This window comes from Euprymna scolopes, chromosome 1, assembly GCF_053919585.1.
Source record: "Euprymna scolopes isolate OS-2025 chromosome 1, ASM5391958v1, whole genome shotgun sequence".
Taxonomy (NCBI): domain Eukaryota; kingdom Metazoa; phylum Mollusca; class Cephalopoda; order Sepiida; family Sepiolidae; genus Euprymna; species Euprymna scolopes.
Genome location: NC_136482.1, coordinates 169,650,397 through 169,674,433, shown reverse-complemented (window position 1 = coordinate 169,674,433; position 24,037 = coordinate 169,650,397). Strand labels below are relative to the sequence as shown.

Here is a 24,037-nt window from a genome sequence, read left to right as displayed (position 1 = left end):
TGGCCATAATTTTATTTTAATTAAATATTCTAGGCTAAAATATAAATTTCTTAAAGATTCGTTCTAAATTTTTATATGCAACTATTTAGGGTTTACACCGACTTTGCACATGCGCAGAACGCTCTTTAATAATTACCTGTTTTGAAAGTATTTAACATCGAAATGTGTGTTTACTGTTTACATAGCTTATTCAATGCCGGGTTGTTGATGAGCCCAAAATCGCAGGTACAAAACTTTGTTCTATTTAAGGCTTGCAAAAAAGCAGGTTTATGTTTTAATATTGTCCCTAGATTCGTCCATACTTATCTAGTTGGTACGTTTCACGTATGAGTTTATTAAAACAATATTTAAACTGTTTGTTTGGTCGTGTAGTCAAGTAAGTACTCTTAAGTAGTCGATCGTTATACCATTTTAAACCACGCGATAATAGATACATATGTATATTTCTGATTTTTTTTTCTCACAATTATTTATATTTATTGAATGCATATAGTAGATGTTTTAGTAAAAAATGATATATAAAAATATTTTATATCCCTATAACTTTAATGACGTGTAATAGAGATCCAGAGGATCCCGAAAATGATTTTTTTTTCTTCTTCTTCTTTGAAACGATCTAACAAAAAACATAATGGCAGTGAATATGCCTCAGGCCCTTAAAAACAAGTTTGGTATTTATTTATTGTCACTTAATATTTCAATAAATATGCTGATAATAATTCAAGGGGTTTTTTTTGGGGGGGGGGGGGCTTTTATAAATTCACCCCCACCCACCTTTATGTGTGCGATTTCAATTTATTTTAAGCTTGTAAAAATATTTCTTCTGCAGAATTTTGACTAGCATGGTTTTATTGTTGTTTTTTTTTTTTTAAATCTCATTTGCAAGTTAAATTTGAAATAGCGCTGTATTTTGTAATATATCTAACAGCAAAAAGATTTTTTTTTTCGAGAAATTAATTAAAAGGGGATGAAATTAATTACTTAAAAAAAACAAAAAACAATTAAAACGCAAAACAACTTGTTTTGCGAACATTCGAATAAGGCGTTGAAGTCATTTTACGTTTTTATTTTCTTTCACTGCTTCCCCACCTCACCCACCTCTGAAAAATCGAAAAAATAATTTCATAATTTTTTTTTTTTTTTTTTGCGGAAGAACAAAATAGCTAACAAAGCCCCACTCTCTTATGTTGAAAATGGGGTTCTAAATGATAACGTTTGAAACCCGTTCATAACACAAGGTGATGCAGATGCACTGCTGGTTAACTATTGGTTAACTATTCTGTATTTCTGTACCATCATAGGTTTCGTGCTTAAAAAACAACAACAAAGAAAACAGAAGGCGTATGTGTTTTGCAACTATATGCAATATAGACCACTATATTTCTTAGTAGTGCCTTTTTGTTTTTAGTTTTTTTGTGTGTTTTTTTTTATACAACAGGGATCTGAAGTGCCACTATAAACTGACCTTGTGCTGAATGTAGGAGTATATAAACAAATCTGTTCTGCTCTCAGTCAGAGGACGACACGCATCATAGACTTAGTCAATTTATATTTTGTGTTCCAAGCAATAAAGAGTGGCTCTTTATGGGGAGGGGGAGCTCAATCTTCCACTATATTAGAAACTGATATTGGGGATGCGTTTATTCTGTCTCCGGTCAGTGTAAGAGAAGTCTTCCTACATTGAGGTAATTTGTATTTTTGTTCTCAATGAAGGACGACCCTTTCTGGGGAGCCTGATTTCTCTTGCATTAAAAGCTGACATTGGAATTAATTCTGTCCTTTTTTTTTTTTTTTTTTTTTACATGGCGGTCACCACTTATCAAGGCCCGAAGGCCACTCAGGGATAAGGGTTATTGCGTGTACAGTAATCAATGAGATAGTATTGTAGTAATCATTAGTATTGGGGGTTTTGATACAGTGTCTTACTTAAGGGGGCGGTTTGTCAGGAGTTTGTTTATGTTGGACTTGAAGACGTCCAAGTTGTAGTCAGGTGGGAAACAGGCAAGCGGCAGAGAGTACCACTGGCGTGCAGTTATAAGAAAGAAGCTTTGCTCATGGAATCTACGTTTGGATTTAGGCACAGATAAAGAGTGGGGAAAATTATTGACAGTAGTTTCAGCCAGACGGGTGTTTCTCGTTAAAGATTGGCGAGGGGGGGACGAGGGATTGCAGCTCAGACGAGCACCTGCCATGGAAATAGCGATAAAACAAAGACAGGCTCGCAACGTCTCTTCTGTGGGAGAGAGGTTGCAGGGAAGAGAAAAGGGCATCCCCCACTAAACCACAAAGTCTATTTTGTACTCTGTCAAGGCAGGATAGGCTGTTTTTAGCAGCTCCTGCCCAGATGTAGCAGCAGTATTCCATCCTTGGACGTACTTGGCTTTTATACAGATGGAGAATTGCATCAGTAGTGAGATATCTTCTGGAGCGGTAGAAGAATTCCACCATTTTCCCAGCGTCCCTGGCAACAGATTTGATGTATGTGTTCCATTTCAGATCAGGAGTAAAGGTCAAACCCAGAAGCTTGTCAAAACATGGAGCCTCTCCAAGACGAGAGTCATCCATTTCAATTGATACCAGATGGGGATTAGAGCATTGATGATGTAAAGATAAAAGCTTGGTTTTGGATTCATTAAAAGTAACCAGCCACCTCTTCCCCCATTGTACCACATGCTCAAGATCAGAGGAGAGAGAATTAGAGAGAACTTTGTCATTTACGGCCTTTGATGTGTTGCCATAGATGGTCTGGTCGTGTCATCAGCATAGATGTCAACGAATGATTTAAGTATGTGTTTTGGGAGATCATTGATGTAGATCAGGAAGAGAGTTGGGCTCAGGATGGACCCCTGGGGGACTCCAGCATTAATACTGTGGGCCTCTGATTTCTGCCCATCAACCACTACCCTTATGAACCTATCGGAGAGAAATGATTTAATGATTGAGAAAACATTTCCAGTAATACCGTAGCTGGAAATCTTGTGAAGTAGGCCCTTATGCCATACCTTATCGAAGACCTTCGATATGTCAAGAGCAATTGCCCTGGAAAGGAAACCTTTATCAAGAGATTCACTAATCCTATGTGATATAACTGTAGCACATCTGCTGTATATCTTGCAGAGCGGAAACCATATTGCATGTCACTAAGAAGGTTGTTTCTGTTGAGGTGGTTGACTACTTCTTTATTTAATATGGATTCCAACAACTTATGACACACAGGAGACTTATTGGTCTGTACTGAGAGGGTGATGACTTTTCACCTGAATTCTTAAATACAGGGCATACTGATGATGTTTTCCAAGGCAACGCTTAAACAGTTTTTTAAGTATGGGGGCAAGTTCTGGTTGGAGCTTTTTCAGCACTATAACTGGAATTTCATCAGGGCCAGTTGTTTTACTGGAATCAAGGTTCTTGATTAGCTTGGCAACCTCACGCACAGATATTTGTATGTTGCATAGCGTGTTGTCCATTATAGGAGGAAATACAGGGAGTTGATGGTCATTGTCGCATAGGGTAGAATTAGCTGCAAAGTTCTTGGCAAAAGGTTAAAGGAGATGAAGACAATTTAGATATTTCTTTCCTAATCAATTAACAGAGGCCCGTTTGAGGAGAGTTCAATTTCATTTCACCAGTGTATATGATTTTTGAAATAAAAAAAAAAAGAATGTAATAAAATGCAAATTCTAAGAATCATCAGAAAATAATGTTTTCACTTCATTCAGATGAATCATACACGAGGAGAGGAAGAGTAAATATGAAATAGTGAGTAAAAGGTCTTCCTACCTCCTTTATTCATAATAAAAGAGATGCAAATATTTATCAGGATTAAATATTAAAATCTATGAAAAGGATTAAAAATAATATTTTTATATTACTTATATTGATCTGACTATTGTTCTCACCTTGAGTGTTATTTGTGCAACTTCTTGGTCAGATTGGCCTTCGACTGTCCTCAGGAATGTTGGTTGTTGTTTGGAAAAGAAAAGAGAAAAGTTACTGATTCTGTTGATATTTTCGTATTCTTTGAGTTAGTCTGTACTTTATGGTTATTGTTTCGTATTTGTAAAAAAATTGGTTGACAAAGGGAAAGCAACTCTAATAAAGATTGACAGTGGATTATCTCCCTTCCATCATTGAATTTTTAAGGCTGCACAATGTTTATTTTTTCTACAATTTGAAGCTCCCAAATGCTACTAATCTCTAGGCTTGGTCTGCTTTGTAATTTTTCTTTTTTAGCATATGTACTGCCTCCTTGAGTCACCTGACCCTCCATCTTGCATCGGTGTCAATTATTTTGACTTCGTTCCACAAAGGAAAGTGTATTCCTTTTTCTTTCCATTTGTGATCAGCTTGTAACAAATATGAAACAATAACCATGAAATAGAGACTAACTCAAAGAATATGAAAATATCTACAGAGCCAGTTATATGCCTGATGACGGCCGGAGGCAAATCCAACTAAAATGTTTCACAACTAACACAAGATAAGAACAATAGTCTGATCAATACAAGTAAATTTCACTTAAATAAAAAAATTGTTTTTAAATGTTTTAGAATGCTTAGAATAAATAGAAGAATGTAGTTTTGGGGGGCTTTTTTTTGGGGGGGGGGTATTTTTCTAAAAAAAAATTTCTGACATTAATCTGGTCTCAAAGGATTCCAAGTGTATGAATATTACAGTATTTGGTACTTATACAGAATAGGAGCTACATCATCATTGGCATATACCAGGCAGGATATGTAAATCACCAAAAAGTGCCTAACGAGGAATTTGGGTTTTTTGGGTTTTTTTTTTTTTTTTTACTGAAAACGTAGCCAATGCTAGCAAACAGTTAAAAATTAGGAAAAAAAAAAACTTAATTATAGTTTATAAAACATTCATTCTATGGTAACTTCACTGAAAAAAGGTATTCATGTTGTTTACACATCATGCTGAAATAATAAGGTTATATTAGAAAGTCATTCTTAACATGGGGAGGAGGGAGCTTTTTAACTGTTCTGTGCTTTCACTTAACAATTTAATAAACAAAAGATACCGTTTGCCAAATGTCTGCTGCTGCAATTTCATTGGCTAAGCATTTCACTGCTTTCCGGCAGCTTATGTAACTACCCAGGATGTGCCAATAATATGGCTCCTATTCAGCATAAGTACCTAGTATTTTCATGCTATAATATGTCCAAATCCGCACTGAATCTGATGATGTAAAATTTGTATCTTGTGTGACTTTCCTTTCTGTAATAGGAGAAGCACCCTAAAAGAAAAAGAATTCTATAGAAGTAATTTTTTTTTTTTTGACTCATTTGTTTGAAAATGATTAAAAGATCTTGCATTACTATCAACTCTATGGTGTCTAAAATCCTCACACACACACACACACACACACACACTAACAAAACAACAATCTACCTAAACGTAGATTCCATGAACAAAGCTTCTTTCTCAGAACTGCATGCCTGTGGAATTGTTTTCCGTTTTCCTGCTTTCCAGCTGACTGCAATATGGTTGCCTTCAAGTCCAACGTAAACAAGTTCTTGATGAGCCGTTCCACTTAAGTTAACAAATTTACCAAATTTCCATTACTAACGATTACTATATTGGCCTATGTAAAAAAAAAAACCCCAAAAAAACCCAACTTTTATTGTGATGATGAACTTATCAGTTTCCGGACTATTGGACTATTATCTTAATGCATGAAAAAAATTATCTTTCCATCCAAATTTCAAAATAATTATTATTGACAGTAAGTGAAGGTCTTATTGAAAGACTAGCAGGGTTATCTGGTGTAAAAAAACTTCTATCTCATTACCTCTCTCTATCCGTTTTACTCTTTTTCCGCTTTACCTCCTCTTTCTCCTTCGCCCAGCCCATTCCTCTCTCTCACACATATGCATACAGAAAACACTCCCTTTTATAGATTTCTTGAGGATTGAGTCAGCATAAGGGAATTAATTCCTTGATTTAAAAAAATCAGAGTTACTTCCCTTTAATTAGATGAACTGACTGGAAAATCAATTTCTAATGAAATCTGCACTAGTTTAAGTTCAAAGAATGAATAGTTTTTTTTTAGAAATTTTGGATATTATTCATCCAGAGAAAGACTGAGCAAGAAAACACCTACTTTGTGGGTGTTGGTTTTGTATTTTTTTAGTTTTAGGTAGATATACACACACCTACACACAAACAACTACCCTTTATATAATCTCTATCTTTACTATTACATAAAATGAACTTTATGTGTGTGTGTGTGTGTGTGTGAGTTCGTTTCCTATGGACTCCAAAATGACTAAGCCGATTTTTATGAAATGTCATACAAATGTACTTTATGTGACTGGCAGTGTTCTTAGATAAATTTTGTATTGGAATGCCTTTGATAAGTATCAATGCTCGAAAAAATCCAATGGAAGAAGCAACAGACGATTTTGACTAAAATTAACATCTAACACAGTCTAACATCACAAGTGCATTTGAAAAGTCTTATTATCACACAAGCAGAAAGGTCCAGTATATAAAATCAGTAGTAGGTTCTTTGATATGACAGGGGTGTGTTTGAAATGAATGTTTCTGTTTAAAGCACAATTGAACCATGTTCTGTTTAAAGCACAATTGACTTCTTCATTATAAACTTACATTCAAGCTTTTATCACAGCATAAACAGAAAGGCAAGGCATATAAAATCAACAGTAGGGTCTTTGATATAACATGGGGGTGTTCGAAATGAAGCACAATTAAACTATGATACTTGACTTTTGCATATTCAAATTTAATTCGAACCGTTATATATAAAAATATTTTTATAAAATGAATAGTAGGTTCTCAACAGTGCAATGTAGACAACAATGTATTGTGGACCAAGTCACTGTGGGGAGATATGTGAGGCTTCCTCCTGGTGCACTGCCTAGAGCAGACAATCAATGTGATTGAAAATTGGTTGATTACACCAGTTTCAATGACAATAAAAATATAGGAGTGTGAAACATTCATTGATCATCATTCAATCCCGGGCAACATCAGGTCTCCCTGCTAGTAGATAAATAGATACATTTAAAAGAAATATTGGATATTATTGTCTTCAATTATTTGCTATTGTTCTCCTCTTTCACCATTGTTTTTTTTTTTTCTGCATACATTCTTACTAAATTTAAATAAAAATTTTTTTTTTTATGCTATTCATTGCTTGAATTTTGAACCTTCTTTTCCATAGGATGAGGTATCTGAAGGCCAGATTGTGTTTCCATTTTATCTAAAAACTTTTAATGTGCACACATATCTTTGCAAAACACAAACAATAAAAAAATTACGGGGTAGAACGATAAATTTGTCACCCCTAAAGAAAACAACACTACAGCTTTATTTCAAAACTTTTATTGAAAAAAATCAATTCAGGTTACTTGATTATGTAGTAGAGCTGACATCTATTCGATGTAGCCACCTTCAGCCTCAAACACCACCTCAATATGAGTCTGGAACTGGGAGTATGCCTTTTCCACAAGTGCTGACGGGAGCTTGGAGAATACTCAGTGAATAGTGGCAATCAGGCTGTCTTTGCTGTTGTGGGAGGTCATGTTGGTGATGTTCTTGATTTATGACCAAATGAAGTAATTTAGCAAGTTCAGGTCGAGGGAGGAAGGGGGCCAGTAAGAGAAGGGTATAAAGTTATAGCACTCCTGAAGCCAAGCCTGGGTCTCTTTGGACTTGGGGATTGGCACAAAGTCCTGCTGCCACACCAGGCCATAAGGGCCTACTTCACAAGATTTCCAGCTACGGTATAACTGGAAATGTTTTCTCAATCATTAAATCATTTCTCTCTGATAGGCTCATAAGAGTAGTGGTTGATGGGCAGAAATCAGAGGCCCACAGTATAGTTGGGCCCTCGGGGATCCATCCTGGGCCTCTCTTCCTGATCTACATCAATGATCTCCCAAAACATACTTAAATCATTCGTTGACATCTATGCTGATGATACGACCATCTATGGCAACACATCTAAATCTGTAAATGACAAAGTTCTCTCTAATTCTCTCTCCTCTGAGCTTGAGCATGTGGTACAATGGGGGAAGAGGTGGCTGGTTACTTTTAATGCATCTAAAACCAAGCTCCTATCTTTACATCATCAACGCTCTGATCCCCATCTGGCATCAATTGAAATAGATGGCTCTCGTCTAGGGGAAGCTCCATGTTTTGATAAGCTTCTGGGCTTGACCTTTACTCCTGACCTGAAATGGAACACGTACATCAAGTCAGTTGCCAAGGTCACAGGAAAAATAGTAAAATCCTTCTACCGCTCCAGAAGATATCTCACTGCTGATGCAATTCTCTATCTGTATGAAGGCCAAGTACGTCCAAGGATGGAGTACTGCTGCTACATCTGGGCTGGAGCTGCTAAAAACAGCCTATCCTGCCTTATAGAAGAGACGTTGTGAGCCTGTCTTTGTTTTATTGTTACTTCCATGGCAAGTGCTCGTCTGAGCTCCGATCTCTGGTTCCCCCCCTCACCAATCTTTCATGATAAACACCCGTCTAGCTGAAACCACTGTCAGTAATTTTCCCCACACTTTATTTGTGCCAAAACCAAAATGTAGATTCCATGAACAAAGCCTCTTTCTTAGAAGTGCACGCCTGTGGAACTCTCTTCCGTTTGCCTTTTTCCCACCTGACTACAACCTGGATGTCTTCAAGTCCAACATAAACAAATTCCTGATAAACCGCCCCCTTAAGTAAGACACTTTATCAAATCTCCAATACTAACGATTACTACGATACTATCCCATTGATTACTGTACACGCAATAACTCTTATCCCTGAGTGGCTTCCGGGCCTTGATAAGTGGTGACTTCCTTGTAAAAAGAAAAAGAAGTTTGTTTTTAAGTATTAATAAAAATACCATTAAAATACTTTTTAAATATTGAAAATAAAATCCAAAATACAGTGTTCTGAAATTGCATAGTAGTATTATAGTATACAAGAGTTATGTTCCATTTCAAATCTCCCTCTATTTTTGCTGTCAATTTTTTGTGGGAAACACAAGAGGGGAGGAGTAGTGGTGTCTACCATAAATAAAAATGACCCCCCCCCCCTCTTAAAAAAATAAACTTTCTATGCACAGTTTGGACTCTTCAATGACGACCTAAACTTTTTGAATCGCTGTGGAGTGTAAAACAAACCTTGAATTTTGTCTGGAGAAAGCCTTGAAAAACTTTGAAAAGCCTTGAAAAGGCCTTGAAAATGGACATTAAAAATCTATACGGACCCTGAAAAACAAATAAATAAATTTCTGGCTTAAAGTAAAATTGAAAGGCCAAAGTTAAGTTTTATAGTTAATTTGTGAATGCATCCTTGTCATATAAAAAAGCAAAAATACATCAGGTGGTTTATGTATGTTGAGCAGTCATTATAATGAACAGTTCCAAAAATTTCTTTACAATAATAATTAAAAATATAGTAGATGAAAAGCTGTGAATCATTGGAAGGAATATATTTAAAGAACTAGACTTTTAGGCACCATGAAAGCTGTGTGCAAAACGTCAGCGTTCTACACAATAATAGCAACGTCATCATTTCGTGTGTTTACTATTTTCTGAGTCAATTTCTATGGATGAGCATTGGAGCTATAAGTGTTAATGGAAGTAATGTTTTTTTTTGCGATCGGATTTTCATTATTTACATTGTATAACAAATAGATATTTTTTAACGAACTACATAGACGAGAGTTAATAAAATTAATTTTAACGTCTTCTGTTGACACTTATGTATCTAAAGATAGTGTTGCGTACAGACCTCCATACTATTTTGGTAAAAAAGCACCAGAAAATAAGGCTCACCCTCTATCATTTTAAATAATTAAATCAAAACAAATTTTTTTAGGTCGATTTTGTATTTGTAATTTTTATTATATCAAGAGTCATATATTCTGTTATATGAATATATGTTTTTAATATTGGAAACCTGTTATAAAAAATCTTTGTTTAAACTTCATATCATGAAATGTTTGAATTTAATATCATTTAAAACTTTTAAAAAATAATTATTTTTTAGAATTATGTTTTTTTGTTGTAATTCAAATAATTATATTACCAAGAAAAAAAAATTATCAAGAAAAAGTTTTTTTTTTTTAACATAATAATATTGATTTTATGTCCAATTTTATTTACAATTTTAAGGTTAGTGAAATAAATAACAGGATTTTATAAATATATAAAAATAACTATTTAATTATTTGATCTTTTCAGCTTTAAAAACAGTTGGAATTTTTATTGATCTACATTTATTTTGTTTAGTTTTCATAACATGAAATATGGGGGGGGGGTAGAACACGTAAAAACATATTTCCTCTAATATATTTTACAAAACCTACTTTTATTATGTAAGTTTATTTCATAATGAATAAATATCGAAAACGTCAAGAAAATATGACGATTATTTGATTTTTGTTAGATTTTTAAAACCTGGGTGTGTCTTCTGCTTCAAAAACGTCAACATAACATAACATAAGAACGTTGTTTTAAATCGTCGATAATGTAAACACAATTTTTGTCTTGCATTTTAATTATTTTTATTAACTGTAAAAAAGATTTTTTTTTAAATTAGCAGTTTATTTGAAGTTTCTTTTAAATGGTAAAAAAGTTGGGATAATAACATTAAAATAAATTACAATTACATTGTGTTACATACAGCAAGGGTTAAAACTATGGCACACATTGGAGGTACCTATAGATTTTTTAACCCATTGAAACAGGCAAAAATTATAGTCCATTGACTAAGGATGAGTGCTTTATGCCAAATTGATTGTTAAATATGATTAAATTTGTGCTCATTGTTCCATTAAATACTAATTTCTATTAATCCCTAAATGTGCATCGAATGGATACCATAATTAGTTTGCTATACCTTATCATAACAAAGCTTCATATAAAATTTTTGCCAGATTGTCCCAGTAGTTTCTGAAAAAAAAGTGGAACGGACAGACAGACTGAGATATATAGTACAGGTTACTATAGAGTTAAGAGTGAGTATATAGTAACAATTTAAGAGATGATCTGAATTCAAACGTCGATGTAAATCTTACATCATTTTCTATATGTGTGTTGTGTTGTTTTTTTTTATATGGGAATCACCACTTATCAAGGCCCAGAAGCCACTTGGGGATAAGGGTTATTGCGTGTACAGTAGTCAATGGGATAATATCGTAATCATCGTTACTAATGGAGATTTGATAAAGTGTCTTACTTAAGGGGGCAATTTTATCAGGAATTTGTTTATGTTGGACTTGAAGACATCCAAGTTGTAGTCAGGTGGAAAACAGGCAAACGAAAGAGAGTTCCACAGGCGTGCACTTCTAAGAAAGAAGCTTGTGTGTTAAAGACGGTTTTAATTAAAAATATGAGCATGCTCAGAACTGGCTCCTTGTCCCATGCAAAAGCAGGTGCAAATATAAAATAAAACATTATAAAATTAAGATTAATCTTTAAAATAGAAGTCCTGCAGAATTCATGAATAAAGTTTAAAGTTCAAATGCATAGGAAAAAATTAAAATCAGTCTCTTTGTCCCCCCCCCCCATAAGAAAGATCCGATGTTGAAATCCATCTTCTCACAGTTACATTTTTAGTCGAATACAGATCAGCCGAAATAGACTTTTTTTTTTTAACCCCAAACAAGGGGCTACTAGTTGGGACAAAATTTGTAGGCATATTATGTGGAAAGTTAAGTTAAATTATGTGGAAAGTTAAGGGGCTACTAGTTGGGATAAAATTTGTAGGGATATTATGTGGAAAGTTAAGTTAAATTATGTGGAAAGTCAAGGGGCTACTGGTTAGAATAAAATTTGTAGTGATATTATGTGGAAAGTTAAGTTAAATTATGTGGAAAGTCAAGGGGCTACTAGTTGGGATAAAATTTGTGGGGATATTATGTGAAAAGTTAAGTTAAATTATGTGGAAAGTCAAGGGGCTACTAGTTGGGATAAAATTTGTGGGGATATTATATGAAAAGTTAAGTTAAATTGTAGAAAGTCAAGGGGCTACTGGTTAGAATAAAATTTGTAGGGATATTATGTGGAAAGTTAAGGGGCTACTAGTTGGGATAAAATTTGTAGGCATATTATGTGGAAAGTTAAGTTAAATTATGTGGAAAGTTAAGGGGCTACTAGTTGGGATAAAATTTGTGGGGATATTATGTGGAAAGTTAAATTATGTGGAAAGTCAAGGGGCTACTAGTTGGGATAAAATTTGTGGGGATATTATGTGAAAAGTTAAGTTAAATTGTGGAAAGTCAAGGGGCTACTGGTTAGAATAAAATTTGTGGGGATATTATGTGGAAAGTTAAGGGGCTACTAGTTGGGATAAAATTTGTGGGGATATTATGTGGAAAGTTAATCAGAAAGATTTCTGTTCACATTACATTTGAACTTCTGCATGTCAGTACGGTCATGGGAGCAGGGACCTGGGAAAGAATGTCAAAGTCTAACAATTTGAGGGAAGAAATTATTTTAATAGAAGGTTTTTCGGCATCTAGAGATCTCTATAGTATAGGGGTGGGATTTTGCTGCTTGTCAGGTAAGTCGGGGGTATTTACGTAGAGAGAATACAAGTGCTTGGAGTTCATTGGAGCACTATCCATTAAAATACTTGTAAAATAGGTACAGAGATGCAACATTTCATCGATGGGACAGAGGTTGGAATTTAGTTGACAGTGCAGAGACCTGTTAGGTTGGCAACTCTTTTTTTGAACCCTGTTTAGGAGTGAGAAGCTATTATCAGATGCACCAACCCAAATATGGCAACAATACTCTGTGCGTGGGCATTACAGAGATACAGGATACTTTTAGGCGTAAGTAACTTTCTAGCACAGTAGAGAGAGCCCACTTTCTTTGCAGCAGCCTTGACAATGCCTTCAATGTGCTTGTTCCAATTCATGTTCCCTGTGAACGTTAAGCTGAGAAGTTTGAACAAAAAACTTTCAGATAGTGTATCATTAACCATGGCAATCAGTGGATGAGAAAGAATCCTTGTAATTATTAAAGGAAAGCAATTTAGTCTTTGTGGCGTCAGTTTATTTCTGTAATATTTTCACTCTAGAAATTCAATACGAATATTCAGCTCTAGGCTTAATAACATTGAGTTTAAATAAAACAAAAAGAATATTTTGGAAGAATAAAATAATTTATAAATCTTGATGAAAAAATTTATGAAAAAATAAATTCTGCTATTAAAAAAAAATGTCTTTTGTTCTACAATTGAAAAACTAAATTCGGTCATACGTATGGCATCTTTCATCCTCTTTCCATTTCTAGTAGCTGGCCATTGGTTGTGATCATAAAGAAATAGTTTTTTACTTTAATTCTTTTGTAGGTTAAGTAATTGTAGATAATTTGTTTTCTTTCTACATTTTAATTAGTTAATTAAATACAATGTTATTATAATAGATGTTTACTTAATTTTTAATTGTTAACTTATATTTTATTTATTTATTTATTTTTTTAATTTGATTGCTTCAGCCTTGACAAGTTTATGTGTCATTCTGGTTTTTATTATTACTATTATAAAATAGACTTGTAAAATTAAGATATTTTTTACTACAAACTATCTGGCATTGCCTGGGTGTGTTTTTTTTTGTTTGTTTTTTTAGGAAAGAAACAATTTTGGATGAAAATCCTATCATTTTCTCACATAAAAATGAAAATGTTTTTGTTGTTAAATCCAGTGAAAACAATTATTATAAACGTATTTACTCAGCATTGTCATGTTGACAGTATTATAGAAAAATAATCTATTGTGTAAAGAGCAGTTGTTTTCATGTATGTCCAGCTAAAGAATAAAAGCTACAAAACAAACACCTACAAAGTTTGTATTTTCTTGATTGGCATTGCCTTGGATGAATAATATCTAAAATTTATGAAAACTTATTTGTTGATTCTAAACAGTTTCCTTATTAACGTACAATTGAAAAAAATATTGGCTATTCAAGGACAAATTGACTACTTTTCCCAGTGTTTGGGAATCAATTTAAAAATGTATATACTTTAAAGCAGATGTTAAACCTCTACATCATTTTAGTATCCACTAGCAGGGGACATCTGGCCTTGCCCGGTTGTAAAATATACTTTTAATTCATGCACATTTCGAATTTATTTTTACAGATCCAATTCTCTATTGAATATTATGTTGTACCTAATATATAGTACTGATTTCAAAAGTTGAAGAAAGAATGACTTTGTTGTCATCAGTTAGAATCGAAACCAAAACATTTATCGCTCCAGCCATGTTTCCTACTGTTTGAGCAATCAACAGATATATAAGAAAGATTTTAAATTTAACCACTTCAAGCTATGAATGAATGTGCAAAGGTAATAGAAAGCTGCCAGCAAGATGAAATGAACATTTTGCATGTCAACCTGCTGACATATTTCTGTATATGTTATTCATCCATCCAGACAAAGATTTACTCGTTATAAAATTTCCTTGGTGGTATGATTGTTATTAATATCCTGTTAATTTCAGTGTTATGTCACCAGTAGTTTAAGAGTTTATTGGTTAAATATTTCCATACAGGCACGCGCATACATATATCTACTGTTTTATTTATATAGATTACTGACATCATGTTTATATGTATATATATATACATATACACACACAGCGTGTTCCAGAAGTTACATATCATACACCACTGCTTTCCATGATGTGATTACCCTGATCACCAGATCTGTCCCCCTTAACTTCTTTTCTTTGTGAACATTTCAAATCTGTTGTGTACTAGAATTGTCCATCTGTTAAGCTAATGAACAAGAACATAGATATTATTTTAATTAGAATTCATTATTCCACAATAAATAAATTAAGAATGTGGATATTATTTATATTTTTATGAAGACCTAGATGATGTGCAACTTCTGGGACACCCTGTATATATATATATATATATATATATATAGGGTGTCCCAAAAGAAGCTGACGGATTTGAAATTTGAAGTCAACCAAAAGTACCACTCTATGATAAATATCCACTCCTCAGTGGTGTTATCCATCAGCTTCCTTTGGGACACCCTGTTGTGTGTGTGCATGTGTGTGTATATTGATTGGAGATTTTATATTAACTACTAGGCATAATAGTTATAGTGTTTATTAATGGACTGAGAGATCAGGGTTCAATCCTCAGTCAAGCCATACTAAAGACTAAAAAATTGGTACTTGATGCCTTCGTGCTAAGCACTCAGTATTATAACATGAGGATCAAATGTATGTAGAGTGATCTAAGGAAAGGGTCAGCTCATCTCAGTGTAGTAACTAATAAAAAAGGAGCCTTTGGGTTATCCTTAACTATGATTGATTAAAATAAGAAAGCAAACAAACTAGGCTATGAAAGAATGTGTTGTTTCAGAACTGGTGCTATGAACTTTTGTAATTTTAAGAATTAGTTTGTAAGAACATGAGCAAAGACATTGAATTCTATTACAATTATAAGGACAGATATTCTTACGATGTATTCCTTCAATTTGTGTATTTAACTATTAAAATGCTATTTCAGACTTAAGCGTAACAGACAAGCAGACCGATGCATCTAAAAATGTATTTAAAAATATATTAATTGTTTTTAATCAGTTTTTCTCTTCTAATATGTATTTTTTTATCTTTTAGAATTTGGGAAATCTGAATGCAAATTTTGCTGCCGACACTGCTGCCAATAGAAATTCAAAATGGCTCCTGCAACCTGAAATTGCTACTTCGATTTTAATCTCATCATGCACATCAGCTGCGACTGTGGATCCTGAAATTATCTAAGAACTGACTGAAATCTGGAGTATGTAAGGCTTTGTTGGAAGAAAATAATAAAATTTATTTTGCCTTATTAATCAACCATGAAAAATAAAATAATTGTAAGACAAACATGTGGCACCAAAGGAAATTTAACATGTGGCATTAGTAAATCTCAACCTGTATTTGTGGCACAAAAACTGGACATGTGTAACTATTGAAATCAAAACTTACAGCATTATTCAAACTTAACATTTAGCATTATTGAAGATGATTAGCAGTTTATTGCAAAAAATGAAATGATTAAAATTGCTACCGATGTCTGAGTTTTTGTCAAAATGCTGATAATATTGAAATTTAACATTTTGGGGGCCCGTGGTGTAGTGGATAAAGACGTTGAATTTCTATGGTTCCAAGTGAGCATTGTCTGAAGATACCAGTTTCAATCCTACCCAGAGTAGGTTACAGGATTAGTTGGCCAAATCTTGGTGAGACAACAACGACTATGGAAGGCAGTAATTACTGAGGATACAATTAAGAGACTCGGCATTCTTATCCCGTCATAGTTAACCACCTGAAGAAGGCCAGAAGAATAGTTGGCTGAAACAACAACTATGAAGATGGCGGATGACAGTACGCAAATAAATAAATTAACATTTAGCGTTATTGAAAATGATTAGCAGTTTATTGAAAAAAAAATTATTAAAATTGCTTCCAATGTCAGTGTATGTTTTTTTTTTTGTCAAAATGCTGATAATATGAAGCCATTAAACAACCAACTGCTCATATCTAGATTGTTCCCTTGCTAAATTGCTTGAGAAAGTTTTTATCCTCCTTGTCCTTTTTGTAGCTAAGCAACTCACCATGGAACGAAGGACGTTCAGGTGTCCACATTGCAACAAAGGCTTTCACTGTTCGAGTCACTTGACCACTCATGTACGAACACACACAGGTGAAAAGCCATACCAATGTGGTCAGTGTCCGAAGTCGTTTGCGTTGTTAGGTAACCTGACAGCGCATGTCCGAACCCATACCGGAGAGAAGCCATATTCATGCAAATACTGCGCAAAATCATTCACGCAATCAACGAATCTTAACGTCCACATGCGTGTGCATACCGGCGAGCGCCCCTACAAGTGCCAGCGATGCCAGAAAGCATTCAAGACAAGTGGAGCCCTCAATGGTCACGCAAAATCTTGCTGGAAGTTTTCAGACTCAGTCACCAAACATCTACCAGGTTTCCGGCGCAACGTTACCCTTTCTGCTGCCGTTTCCCGGTCGGCTGCGTACAGTAGAGGAAGAGGGAGAGCAGAAAGGAACCGTATCAGTTGTTTACCCGTGTCTGGAACACCTTCCTCAAAGAGTTCTTCACATGCACTGAATGATATTAATAGCAGCCACCAGACGCCCCTCAGTGGAAACGGTAACTCGCAGAACTATCGCAGAAAGTTGTCCGCTTATTATAATAAAAAGCGGATGAATCTAGCCAGTATGGTCAATTACAGGTTAGTAAGCAGAACCCAAGCCCAAGTTACTGGCAACCCATCTACAGTAGCTGCTGAAGGTCAAAGGAATCCTTCTAATGCCGTGTCTTCAATTAGCAAGACGTTAAGTCCAGCGGTCAAACAGGAAGAGGTGCCAAATTCTATGAGTAGTTACTCAGAACCAAGCAGTAACAAAACTAATCTGAATATTAACCAAAAGACAGACAGTTCCCACCTTCTTTGGAAGAAAGAGAATATATCCAACACAATCAGCAGTAGTAGTAGTAGTAGTAGCGGGTTTGCTAACTCTTCCAATGTGCATAACAAGGTCGATCCGAACAACTTGTCTAATGTCAATAAGATTTCATTCAGTTCTGTTGAAAACAAGAATTTTACTCTGTCCTCGGATTTTTCACAGCCCCCTCATGTACGATCTGATAGAGAGAGTCTCACGATAGACTTCAACTCTGTATCGACATTAAACAGGGACACAAATCAGTTGGATCTCATTCGTCCTGCTGTTGTTACTCAAGACAGTAGGGTTTCCGCTTTGTCGCAGGTGAGCAGACCCCTCTCAAACATCTTAGATCATCAGGCAAGAACTGAAAAGCTTGGCAAAGATATAAACACTTCAGGTAATATTCAATCTAATATTTCTCTGCTTTCTAAAGGAAGTCGGGAACCGTCTACTTATATACCATTTGTATCAACTGTTAATGCCACTTTTGTTTCTCCAAAGCAATCAGTATCTTTCAGCAGTGATAAAGGTCCTCTTCAATCACCTGTTGCTCTTCCATCGTCTGTCTCGACCAGTAACCAACTTATGGGCAACACTAGAAGTTACTTTTCAGATAAGCAGATAAAACCCAGCTGTAATGCTGACAATGGTAGCCTCAAATCTATTTCCGATACACCCAAAATTATCAACACCCATTCTTCCAAGAATATACCTTATCATGAACTGAATCCTTCCAAAGTCTCTGATAATGCATACTCAAGTTTTCTTGAGACCTCGATACTCGAAAGAGTGTTCAAATGCCGCCTGTGCAGTATGATCTTTAGCCGAATGGATGAATTTATATCACACATGCCTCTCCATCAAGAAGATGAACTACTTGTCTGTAAGTTTTGTGAATTGGACTTCATGACGCCATTAGAGCTTGTCCTGCATATGAAGAGTCACGTTCTGCCTCAGCAGTTGTGCGAGCTCTGTGACCAAATGATCTTATCAACACGGTTTGCTGCACATCTCACGATGCATGCTGCGTCTATGAAAAAAATGCAGAATCAGACACGGATGTTTTGGTGCCGCTTTTGTGATAAAACTTTTAATCAGCAGGCGTACCTTGACCTTCACCTGAGAGTACATACTAGCCAAAAGCCAATTCATTTTAATTCTACTTATGTTAAAACAACCACAACAGCAACGATGACTTTAGCGACGCAAACGGCTGATCCAAAAATAGTTGATACCAATTCGACCCATAAAGTATTTTCCTGTTTGTATTGCAAGAAAGAATTTCCAAACTCCAAGAATCTAATAATCCACATCCGTTCTCATGCTGTTAGTAACCCACACCGATGTAAGAAATGCCACCAAATATTTAAGAACATGATTACATATAACACACATAAAAGATCCTGCTTCCAAGACCAAAGAAATGATCCACAAGAATTCTCTCAATCATCGTTTCCTGCTATTACTGCTACTATTATGACCACCACTTACTCTACAGCGAAAGCCATTACTTCTACGGTCACGTCAGTTTCTACTTTGTGTACGGAAAGGATCCAAAATGAACTAGAAACAACTCGTCGGCCAAATTCGCTTTCCAACCCAGGTGGTGACGTAATCAAAGATTCTGTTGTTCGGCCTTCATCAGCTCCACATTCTTCATCTCATATTTCTATTCAAACCCATAATTTTAACCAACCCACTAGAAGTGGCTTGGAAGATGCATTAAAATTCTCCAAATCTGTCGACAATTCTAACCAACAGAACATTCCGTGTCTCTTCCAAAACTCTCAACTTGACAATAATTCTGAGACTATCAAACCAGTGCCAATAAACAATCAACAAATAGAAAAATCAGAAAATGATTCTGATAATGATTTTACTGATAACGTTTCTGAGTTTGTGATTGAATCAGTGACTGGAGGAACTGCTGAGGAACAAAGAGATGGTAGTATGTCTGAGAAATTAGATGAGAAACTTGATTTAAAGAAAACAAGATGCGCTTTATGCTCCGAAGAATTTGTCTCAAAGACCTTTTTTGCACAGCACTTACAGTCTGCACATGAGACGGACGATTTAACATGCAAAATCTGTCGTAAATCCTATTCTGACGCCAACGATTTTGTGGATCATCTTGACAACTGTGAGTTATCCATTGCCGTTCAAGTGAAGTGCGTGTTTTGTAGCGAGATTTTTCCAACAGACTCTGACTACGATCGTCACAAAGAAGAAAAACATTGTTCTAGCAGGTTGGGCGTAGATGAAAGCAACAATGCGTCTGTTGTGGATGAAAAGGATGTCACCATTGACGATGCTGAACAGAAAGATCTTGTCGGTTGCAAAATATGCAGTAAGCAGTTCCCTAAATTATATAACCTTGCCGTGCATATGCGCACAACTCATTCACAGAAAAACATCAACGTGAATAAATGCAGATACTGCGAGCGCACGTTTACGTCAATGTCGCACCTTTATGTTCATCATATGAAGGCCCACGATCGGTCGCAGCCACTACGGTGCAAATACTGCAAGAAGCCGTTCAAGAACTGGACCCGCCTGAAGACGCACCTACGCACGCATACAGGAGAGAGGCCATTCCGGTGTAAAATATGCGCCAAGTCGTTCTCGCAGCACGGAAATCTGACAGCCCACACTCGAACCCATACTGGTGAAAAGCCATATAAATGTAAACATTGCGATAAATCGTTCACACAATCGACCAACCTCAATGTTCACGTAAGGGTCCACACGAATGAGCGACCATATCTGTGCAATATGTGTACGAGTGCTTTCAAGACATCAGGGGCACGTAACTCTCACCTACGGGGCTGTCGTGGCTTAAAGGGGAAGAATAAAGGTCTCATGTTCTTCAGGGGCCGCAAAGGTGGAAGACAAATGAAGCGAAAGCTTACTAATAGCAAGAGCCCAACTCAAACTCTGAGTGGAGGCTATGCGTTGGATACTACCTTGGTTTCAAAGTCGTCATCTCTTGAGCAGGACTCTTCCAACCAGTTGAGAAAGAATGATAATTTTCTAACAGACGAGAAATTACTCGGAAACGAGGAGGAGAAGTCGGAATCCTTGAGTGTATCGTCATCAAAATTACATCAGTTAGAAATCGATAACTCCAAGAAACTTCCAGAAGACAATCAAACTGAAATTAAAAATGATTCTCAGTTTATGGTTGAAAATAAACCTTTTGATAATAACAACAAGGAACTCTTGCCGACAATTCAAGGCTTATATCGAAACAAGTTCTGTAACGATAATCCTTCTGAGTCTGCGACTTTTGAAGTGCTTCCTACAAAGGATAAAGAAGACGCACAAGTCTCCGAGAGTGAGCATCCGCATATGAAGGAGACCAATTCTGAAGACATTCTGGAAAGTCGTGAAACTATTTCTTATGCTAATAATTCACCTCCGATAAATGACAGTTTGGACCCTGGCCATCAAGCAGATGATAACAAGAACAATGAAGGTAAAGATGACAATGATGATGATGATATTGTTATTTCTGGTGTTGATACCAGCATAGGCACAGTCACTCAAACTATAAGCTTAAACGATGAGAATTTAAACTCAGTAGAAGAATTCACCCACCTTAGCAACACAAGTCATCCAAGCTCAGATAATATTTATGACAAGAAAGAGACTTCAGATATTGCTGAGAAACTAACCAATAATTTTCCAGCTGGTAGATTTGTCTATCCAGATAACGACTTGTTTCAACAATCTACTGTATCCAGCACTGCAACCTCTCTGTATGGCTCTCAGACGTCTCCACTGAATCTTGATAATTATACTCCTTCTGAGGCTGTCTCCGAGTTTGCAATTGCATATAACACTACAAACTCTAAAACTTATGCTTCTGCAGAGCCACTAAGTAAGATCGGCTTGCAGTCGGGAAACAACTTATATTCTAACCAAGAGACAATGGTTGATCAAACCTTGGTGAATCCAGGATCCTCTTTCTTATTCAACTGTTCAAAATGCTCAGACATATTTACTTCGGCCAGCGACTATGCAGATCACATGATGTCTCACAGACTATCTTCAGAAATAATGCCCTCAACATCCTATGCCGATTCTTCACAGGAATTTGATCTGTTATCATCATCATTGGACCAGGCAACATATACCAACCAGCAACAGGAAAATGTGTTTAAAATACAAACTACTACGATGGACCAGTACCTTCAGCAGAACTCCTCAGACCACAACGCAGAAGACTCTAAGACACAACTCATACAGTGCAAACTGTGTCCAAAACGCTTCACTAAAATGTACAGCCTCACTGTCCATATGAAAGCTCACGCTCAGCAGGAGCAGCAGTTGGAACCATTGCCGCAGCCACAGCAGCAACTTTACAAATGCAGGATTTGTACGAAGATGTTTCTAACGGAGGACGACCATAACGAGCATCTAAAGACTCAACACAGCGAATTCCCGTGCAGCTTTTGCAACAAGGTCTGTTACAGTTCTTCGCAGCTTGAAACGCACCTACGAACACATACGGGCGAGAAGCCCTTTCGTTGCCCGCATTGCCCGAAAACTTTTGCCGTCAACTGCAACCTGGTTGCACATGTTCGCATCCATACTGGGGAGAAACCCTTCCGTTGCCGATACTGCGACCGGTCGTTCACACAGGCAACGAACCTTAATGTCCATACGCGCATACACACTGGTGAACGTCCATATAACTGTACCAAGTGCAAAAGGGCATTTCGGACGTCAAGCGCTCTCAAAGGACACGTTAAATGTTGCTCTGAACAAACCAAAAATATTATTCTACTCGGTGGCTTCAATGACAAATAATTTATCAACAAGATTTTAAAAAAAAAATCCTTTAACAAGTAATTTGATGCTCATTTAGAATTACACTTAATTACAAAAAAAAAAAAAATACAGAAAAATCTTTATGATGTATGTACTCGTCCCGGAACAAAGATGCCACATTCCAAAAATCATGTAAATTGATCGAGTAGTTTTTTTGGGTTTTTTTTTTTTTTTTTTACATAAGAAAATCAACTTTTATGACCGACTATAGAGCCGTCAGCGACCATGTTTTTAAAATTCTAAGGTAAACAACTCGATTTGACTCCTGAGATTTACAGACTCTGCTATGGCTGCCAAAAATTATTAATTTCTTAATTAAAAAAAACAAAAAAAAACTACTTGATCAATTTATATGATTTTTGGAATATGACATTTTCATACCGTGAGAAGCACGTACATAATAAAAATTTTTCTAAATTTTTGTTTCTGAATTAAGTGCAATCACAAATAAGCATCAGTAATTCTAATTCTGCCAGTCTTTATATGGTCACTGCCTTACGTTTTTTTTTTTTTTATGATGGGGTGGGGAGGGGGTGGGGAGATATATTCTCTGAACAAAAACTAAAATATTACTGCTTGTAGTTATCTCCCTTTTGGTAAAGACAATGAGGGAAATACCTATCTGTTTTTATATCGCTTTGTAAAATTAATACAAAAAAGTGTGCTTGTTTATATTGGTGATTTTTTTTTTTTTTTTTAACCAAGGCATTTCAGGTGAAAACATTATGTACTTATGTGTCATTCCGAAATTAGTATAAATGCCAAAAATTATGAAAAATAATCCAGTAGAAAAATAATTACAAGTAAAAATAAAATTTTTTGAGTTTAGCAATTTATTGAGTTTTATTGTATGTTTTAATAGTGGAGAGTCCGCAAGATCCAGGGGAGGTAACTGCAATCGATAAGCTTAACTAATCTTAAATTTTCCATCTGTATGATCATCTTGAATCCTGATATCTGGGACCGTATTTGGCTGTTTTTTTTTTTTTTTTTTTTTTTTTTACAATTGAAAATACATCTAGCACGTCATCTACTGATCATGTTTCATAATTTTGGAATTTATACTAATTTCCGCATGACACATAACTATATAATAATTTTTTTCACTGATATATGTTAGCTCAAAAAATTGGTAAAGTCACTAAAAAGAGTCTTGAGTTGATATGAGAAAATAAATCTGTAGGCATTAAAAAATGTTTTTATGTTTAAATATTATTACGTGAACAGTCGTTTTGAGTAAATATTTTATTTTATCTTAAGCATCTAAACTCGAGAAATACAGTTTAAATCTGTAAACATTACTTAATAAACTAACTACGGCAAAATTGAAAACTTGAAGCAAAAATAAAGACTAAAGCCTCACTTTGAGAAACAACTATAAAAAAATATTTTATTTTCAAACACTATATTCGAAGTAATACAGAAAATGTGAAAAGGATTTTAATTTTTAAAAGGTACTTGTTTAATTTAATCAAGGCATAAAAAAATGAAAATATTGCAATAAAATTATAAAAATTATATTGTACGTATCCGTTATGGAATTAAATTCTCATAAAAAAATTTCATTTAATTTGATCAGTTGGCTTTTTTTTTTGAGAGAGAGAGGAAAATCAAATTTTAATGAGATCGATCAGATCCCACCATCTTGCTTATTTTGCGGACGAGGAGGGGGTGCCTTTAAATTGTTAATACAAAGGACAAAATGAAAAAAGGGATTAAAAAAGGAGAGAGAAACTCT

The 24,037-nt window shown here is 35.3% G+C and overlaps 1 protein-coding gene and 1 long non-coding RNA gene across 2 annotated transcripts in view; one reads left to right on the top strand and one right to left on the bottom strand.

Annotated features, from left to right (window-relative positions):
• Window positions 1–24,037, bottom strand: part of LOC145277104 (uncharacterized) — a 35,067-nt gene that overhangs the window by 3,814 nt on the left and 7,216 nt on the right. The window lies entirely within an intron of this gene.
• LOC145277084 (uncharacterized) lies at window positions 99–22,426 on the top strand. The gene is made up of 2 exons (XM_080128752.1): window positions 99–225; window positions 15,628–22,426. The coding sequence occupies exon 2, from the start codon at window positions 16,609–16,611 to the stop codon at window positions 22,276–22,278; it is 5,670 nt and encodes a 1,889-aa protein (XP_079984878.1). The 5' UTR covers window positions 99–225; window positions 15,628–16,608; the 3' UTR covers window positions 22,279–22,426.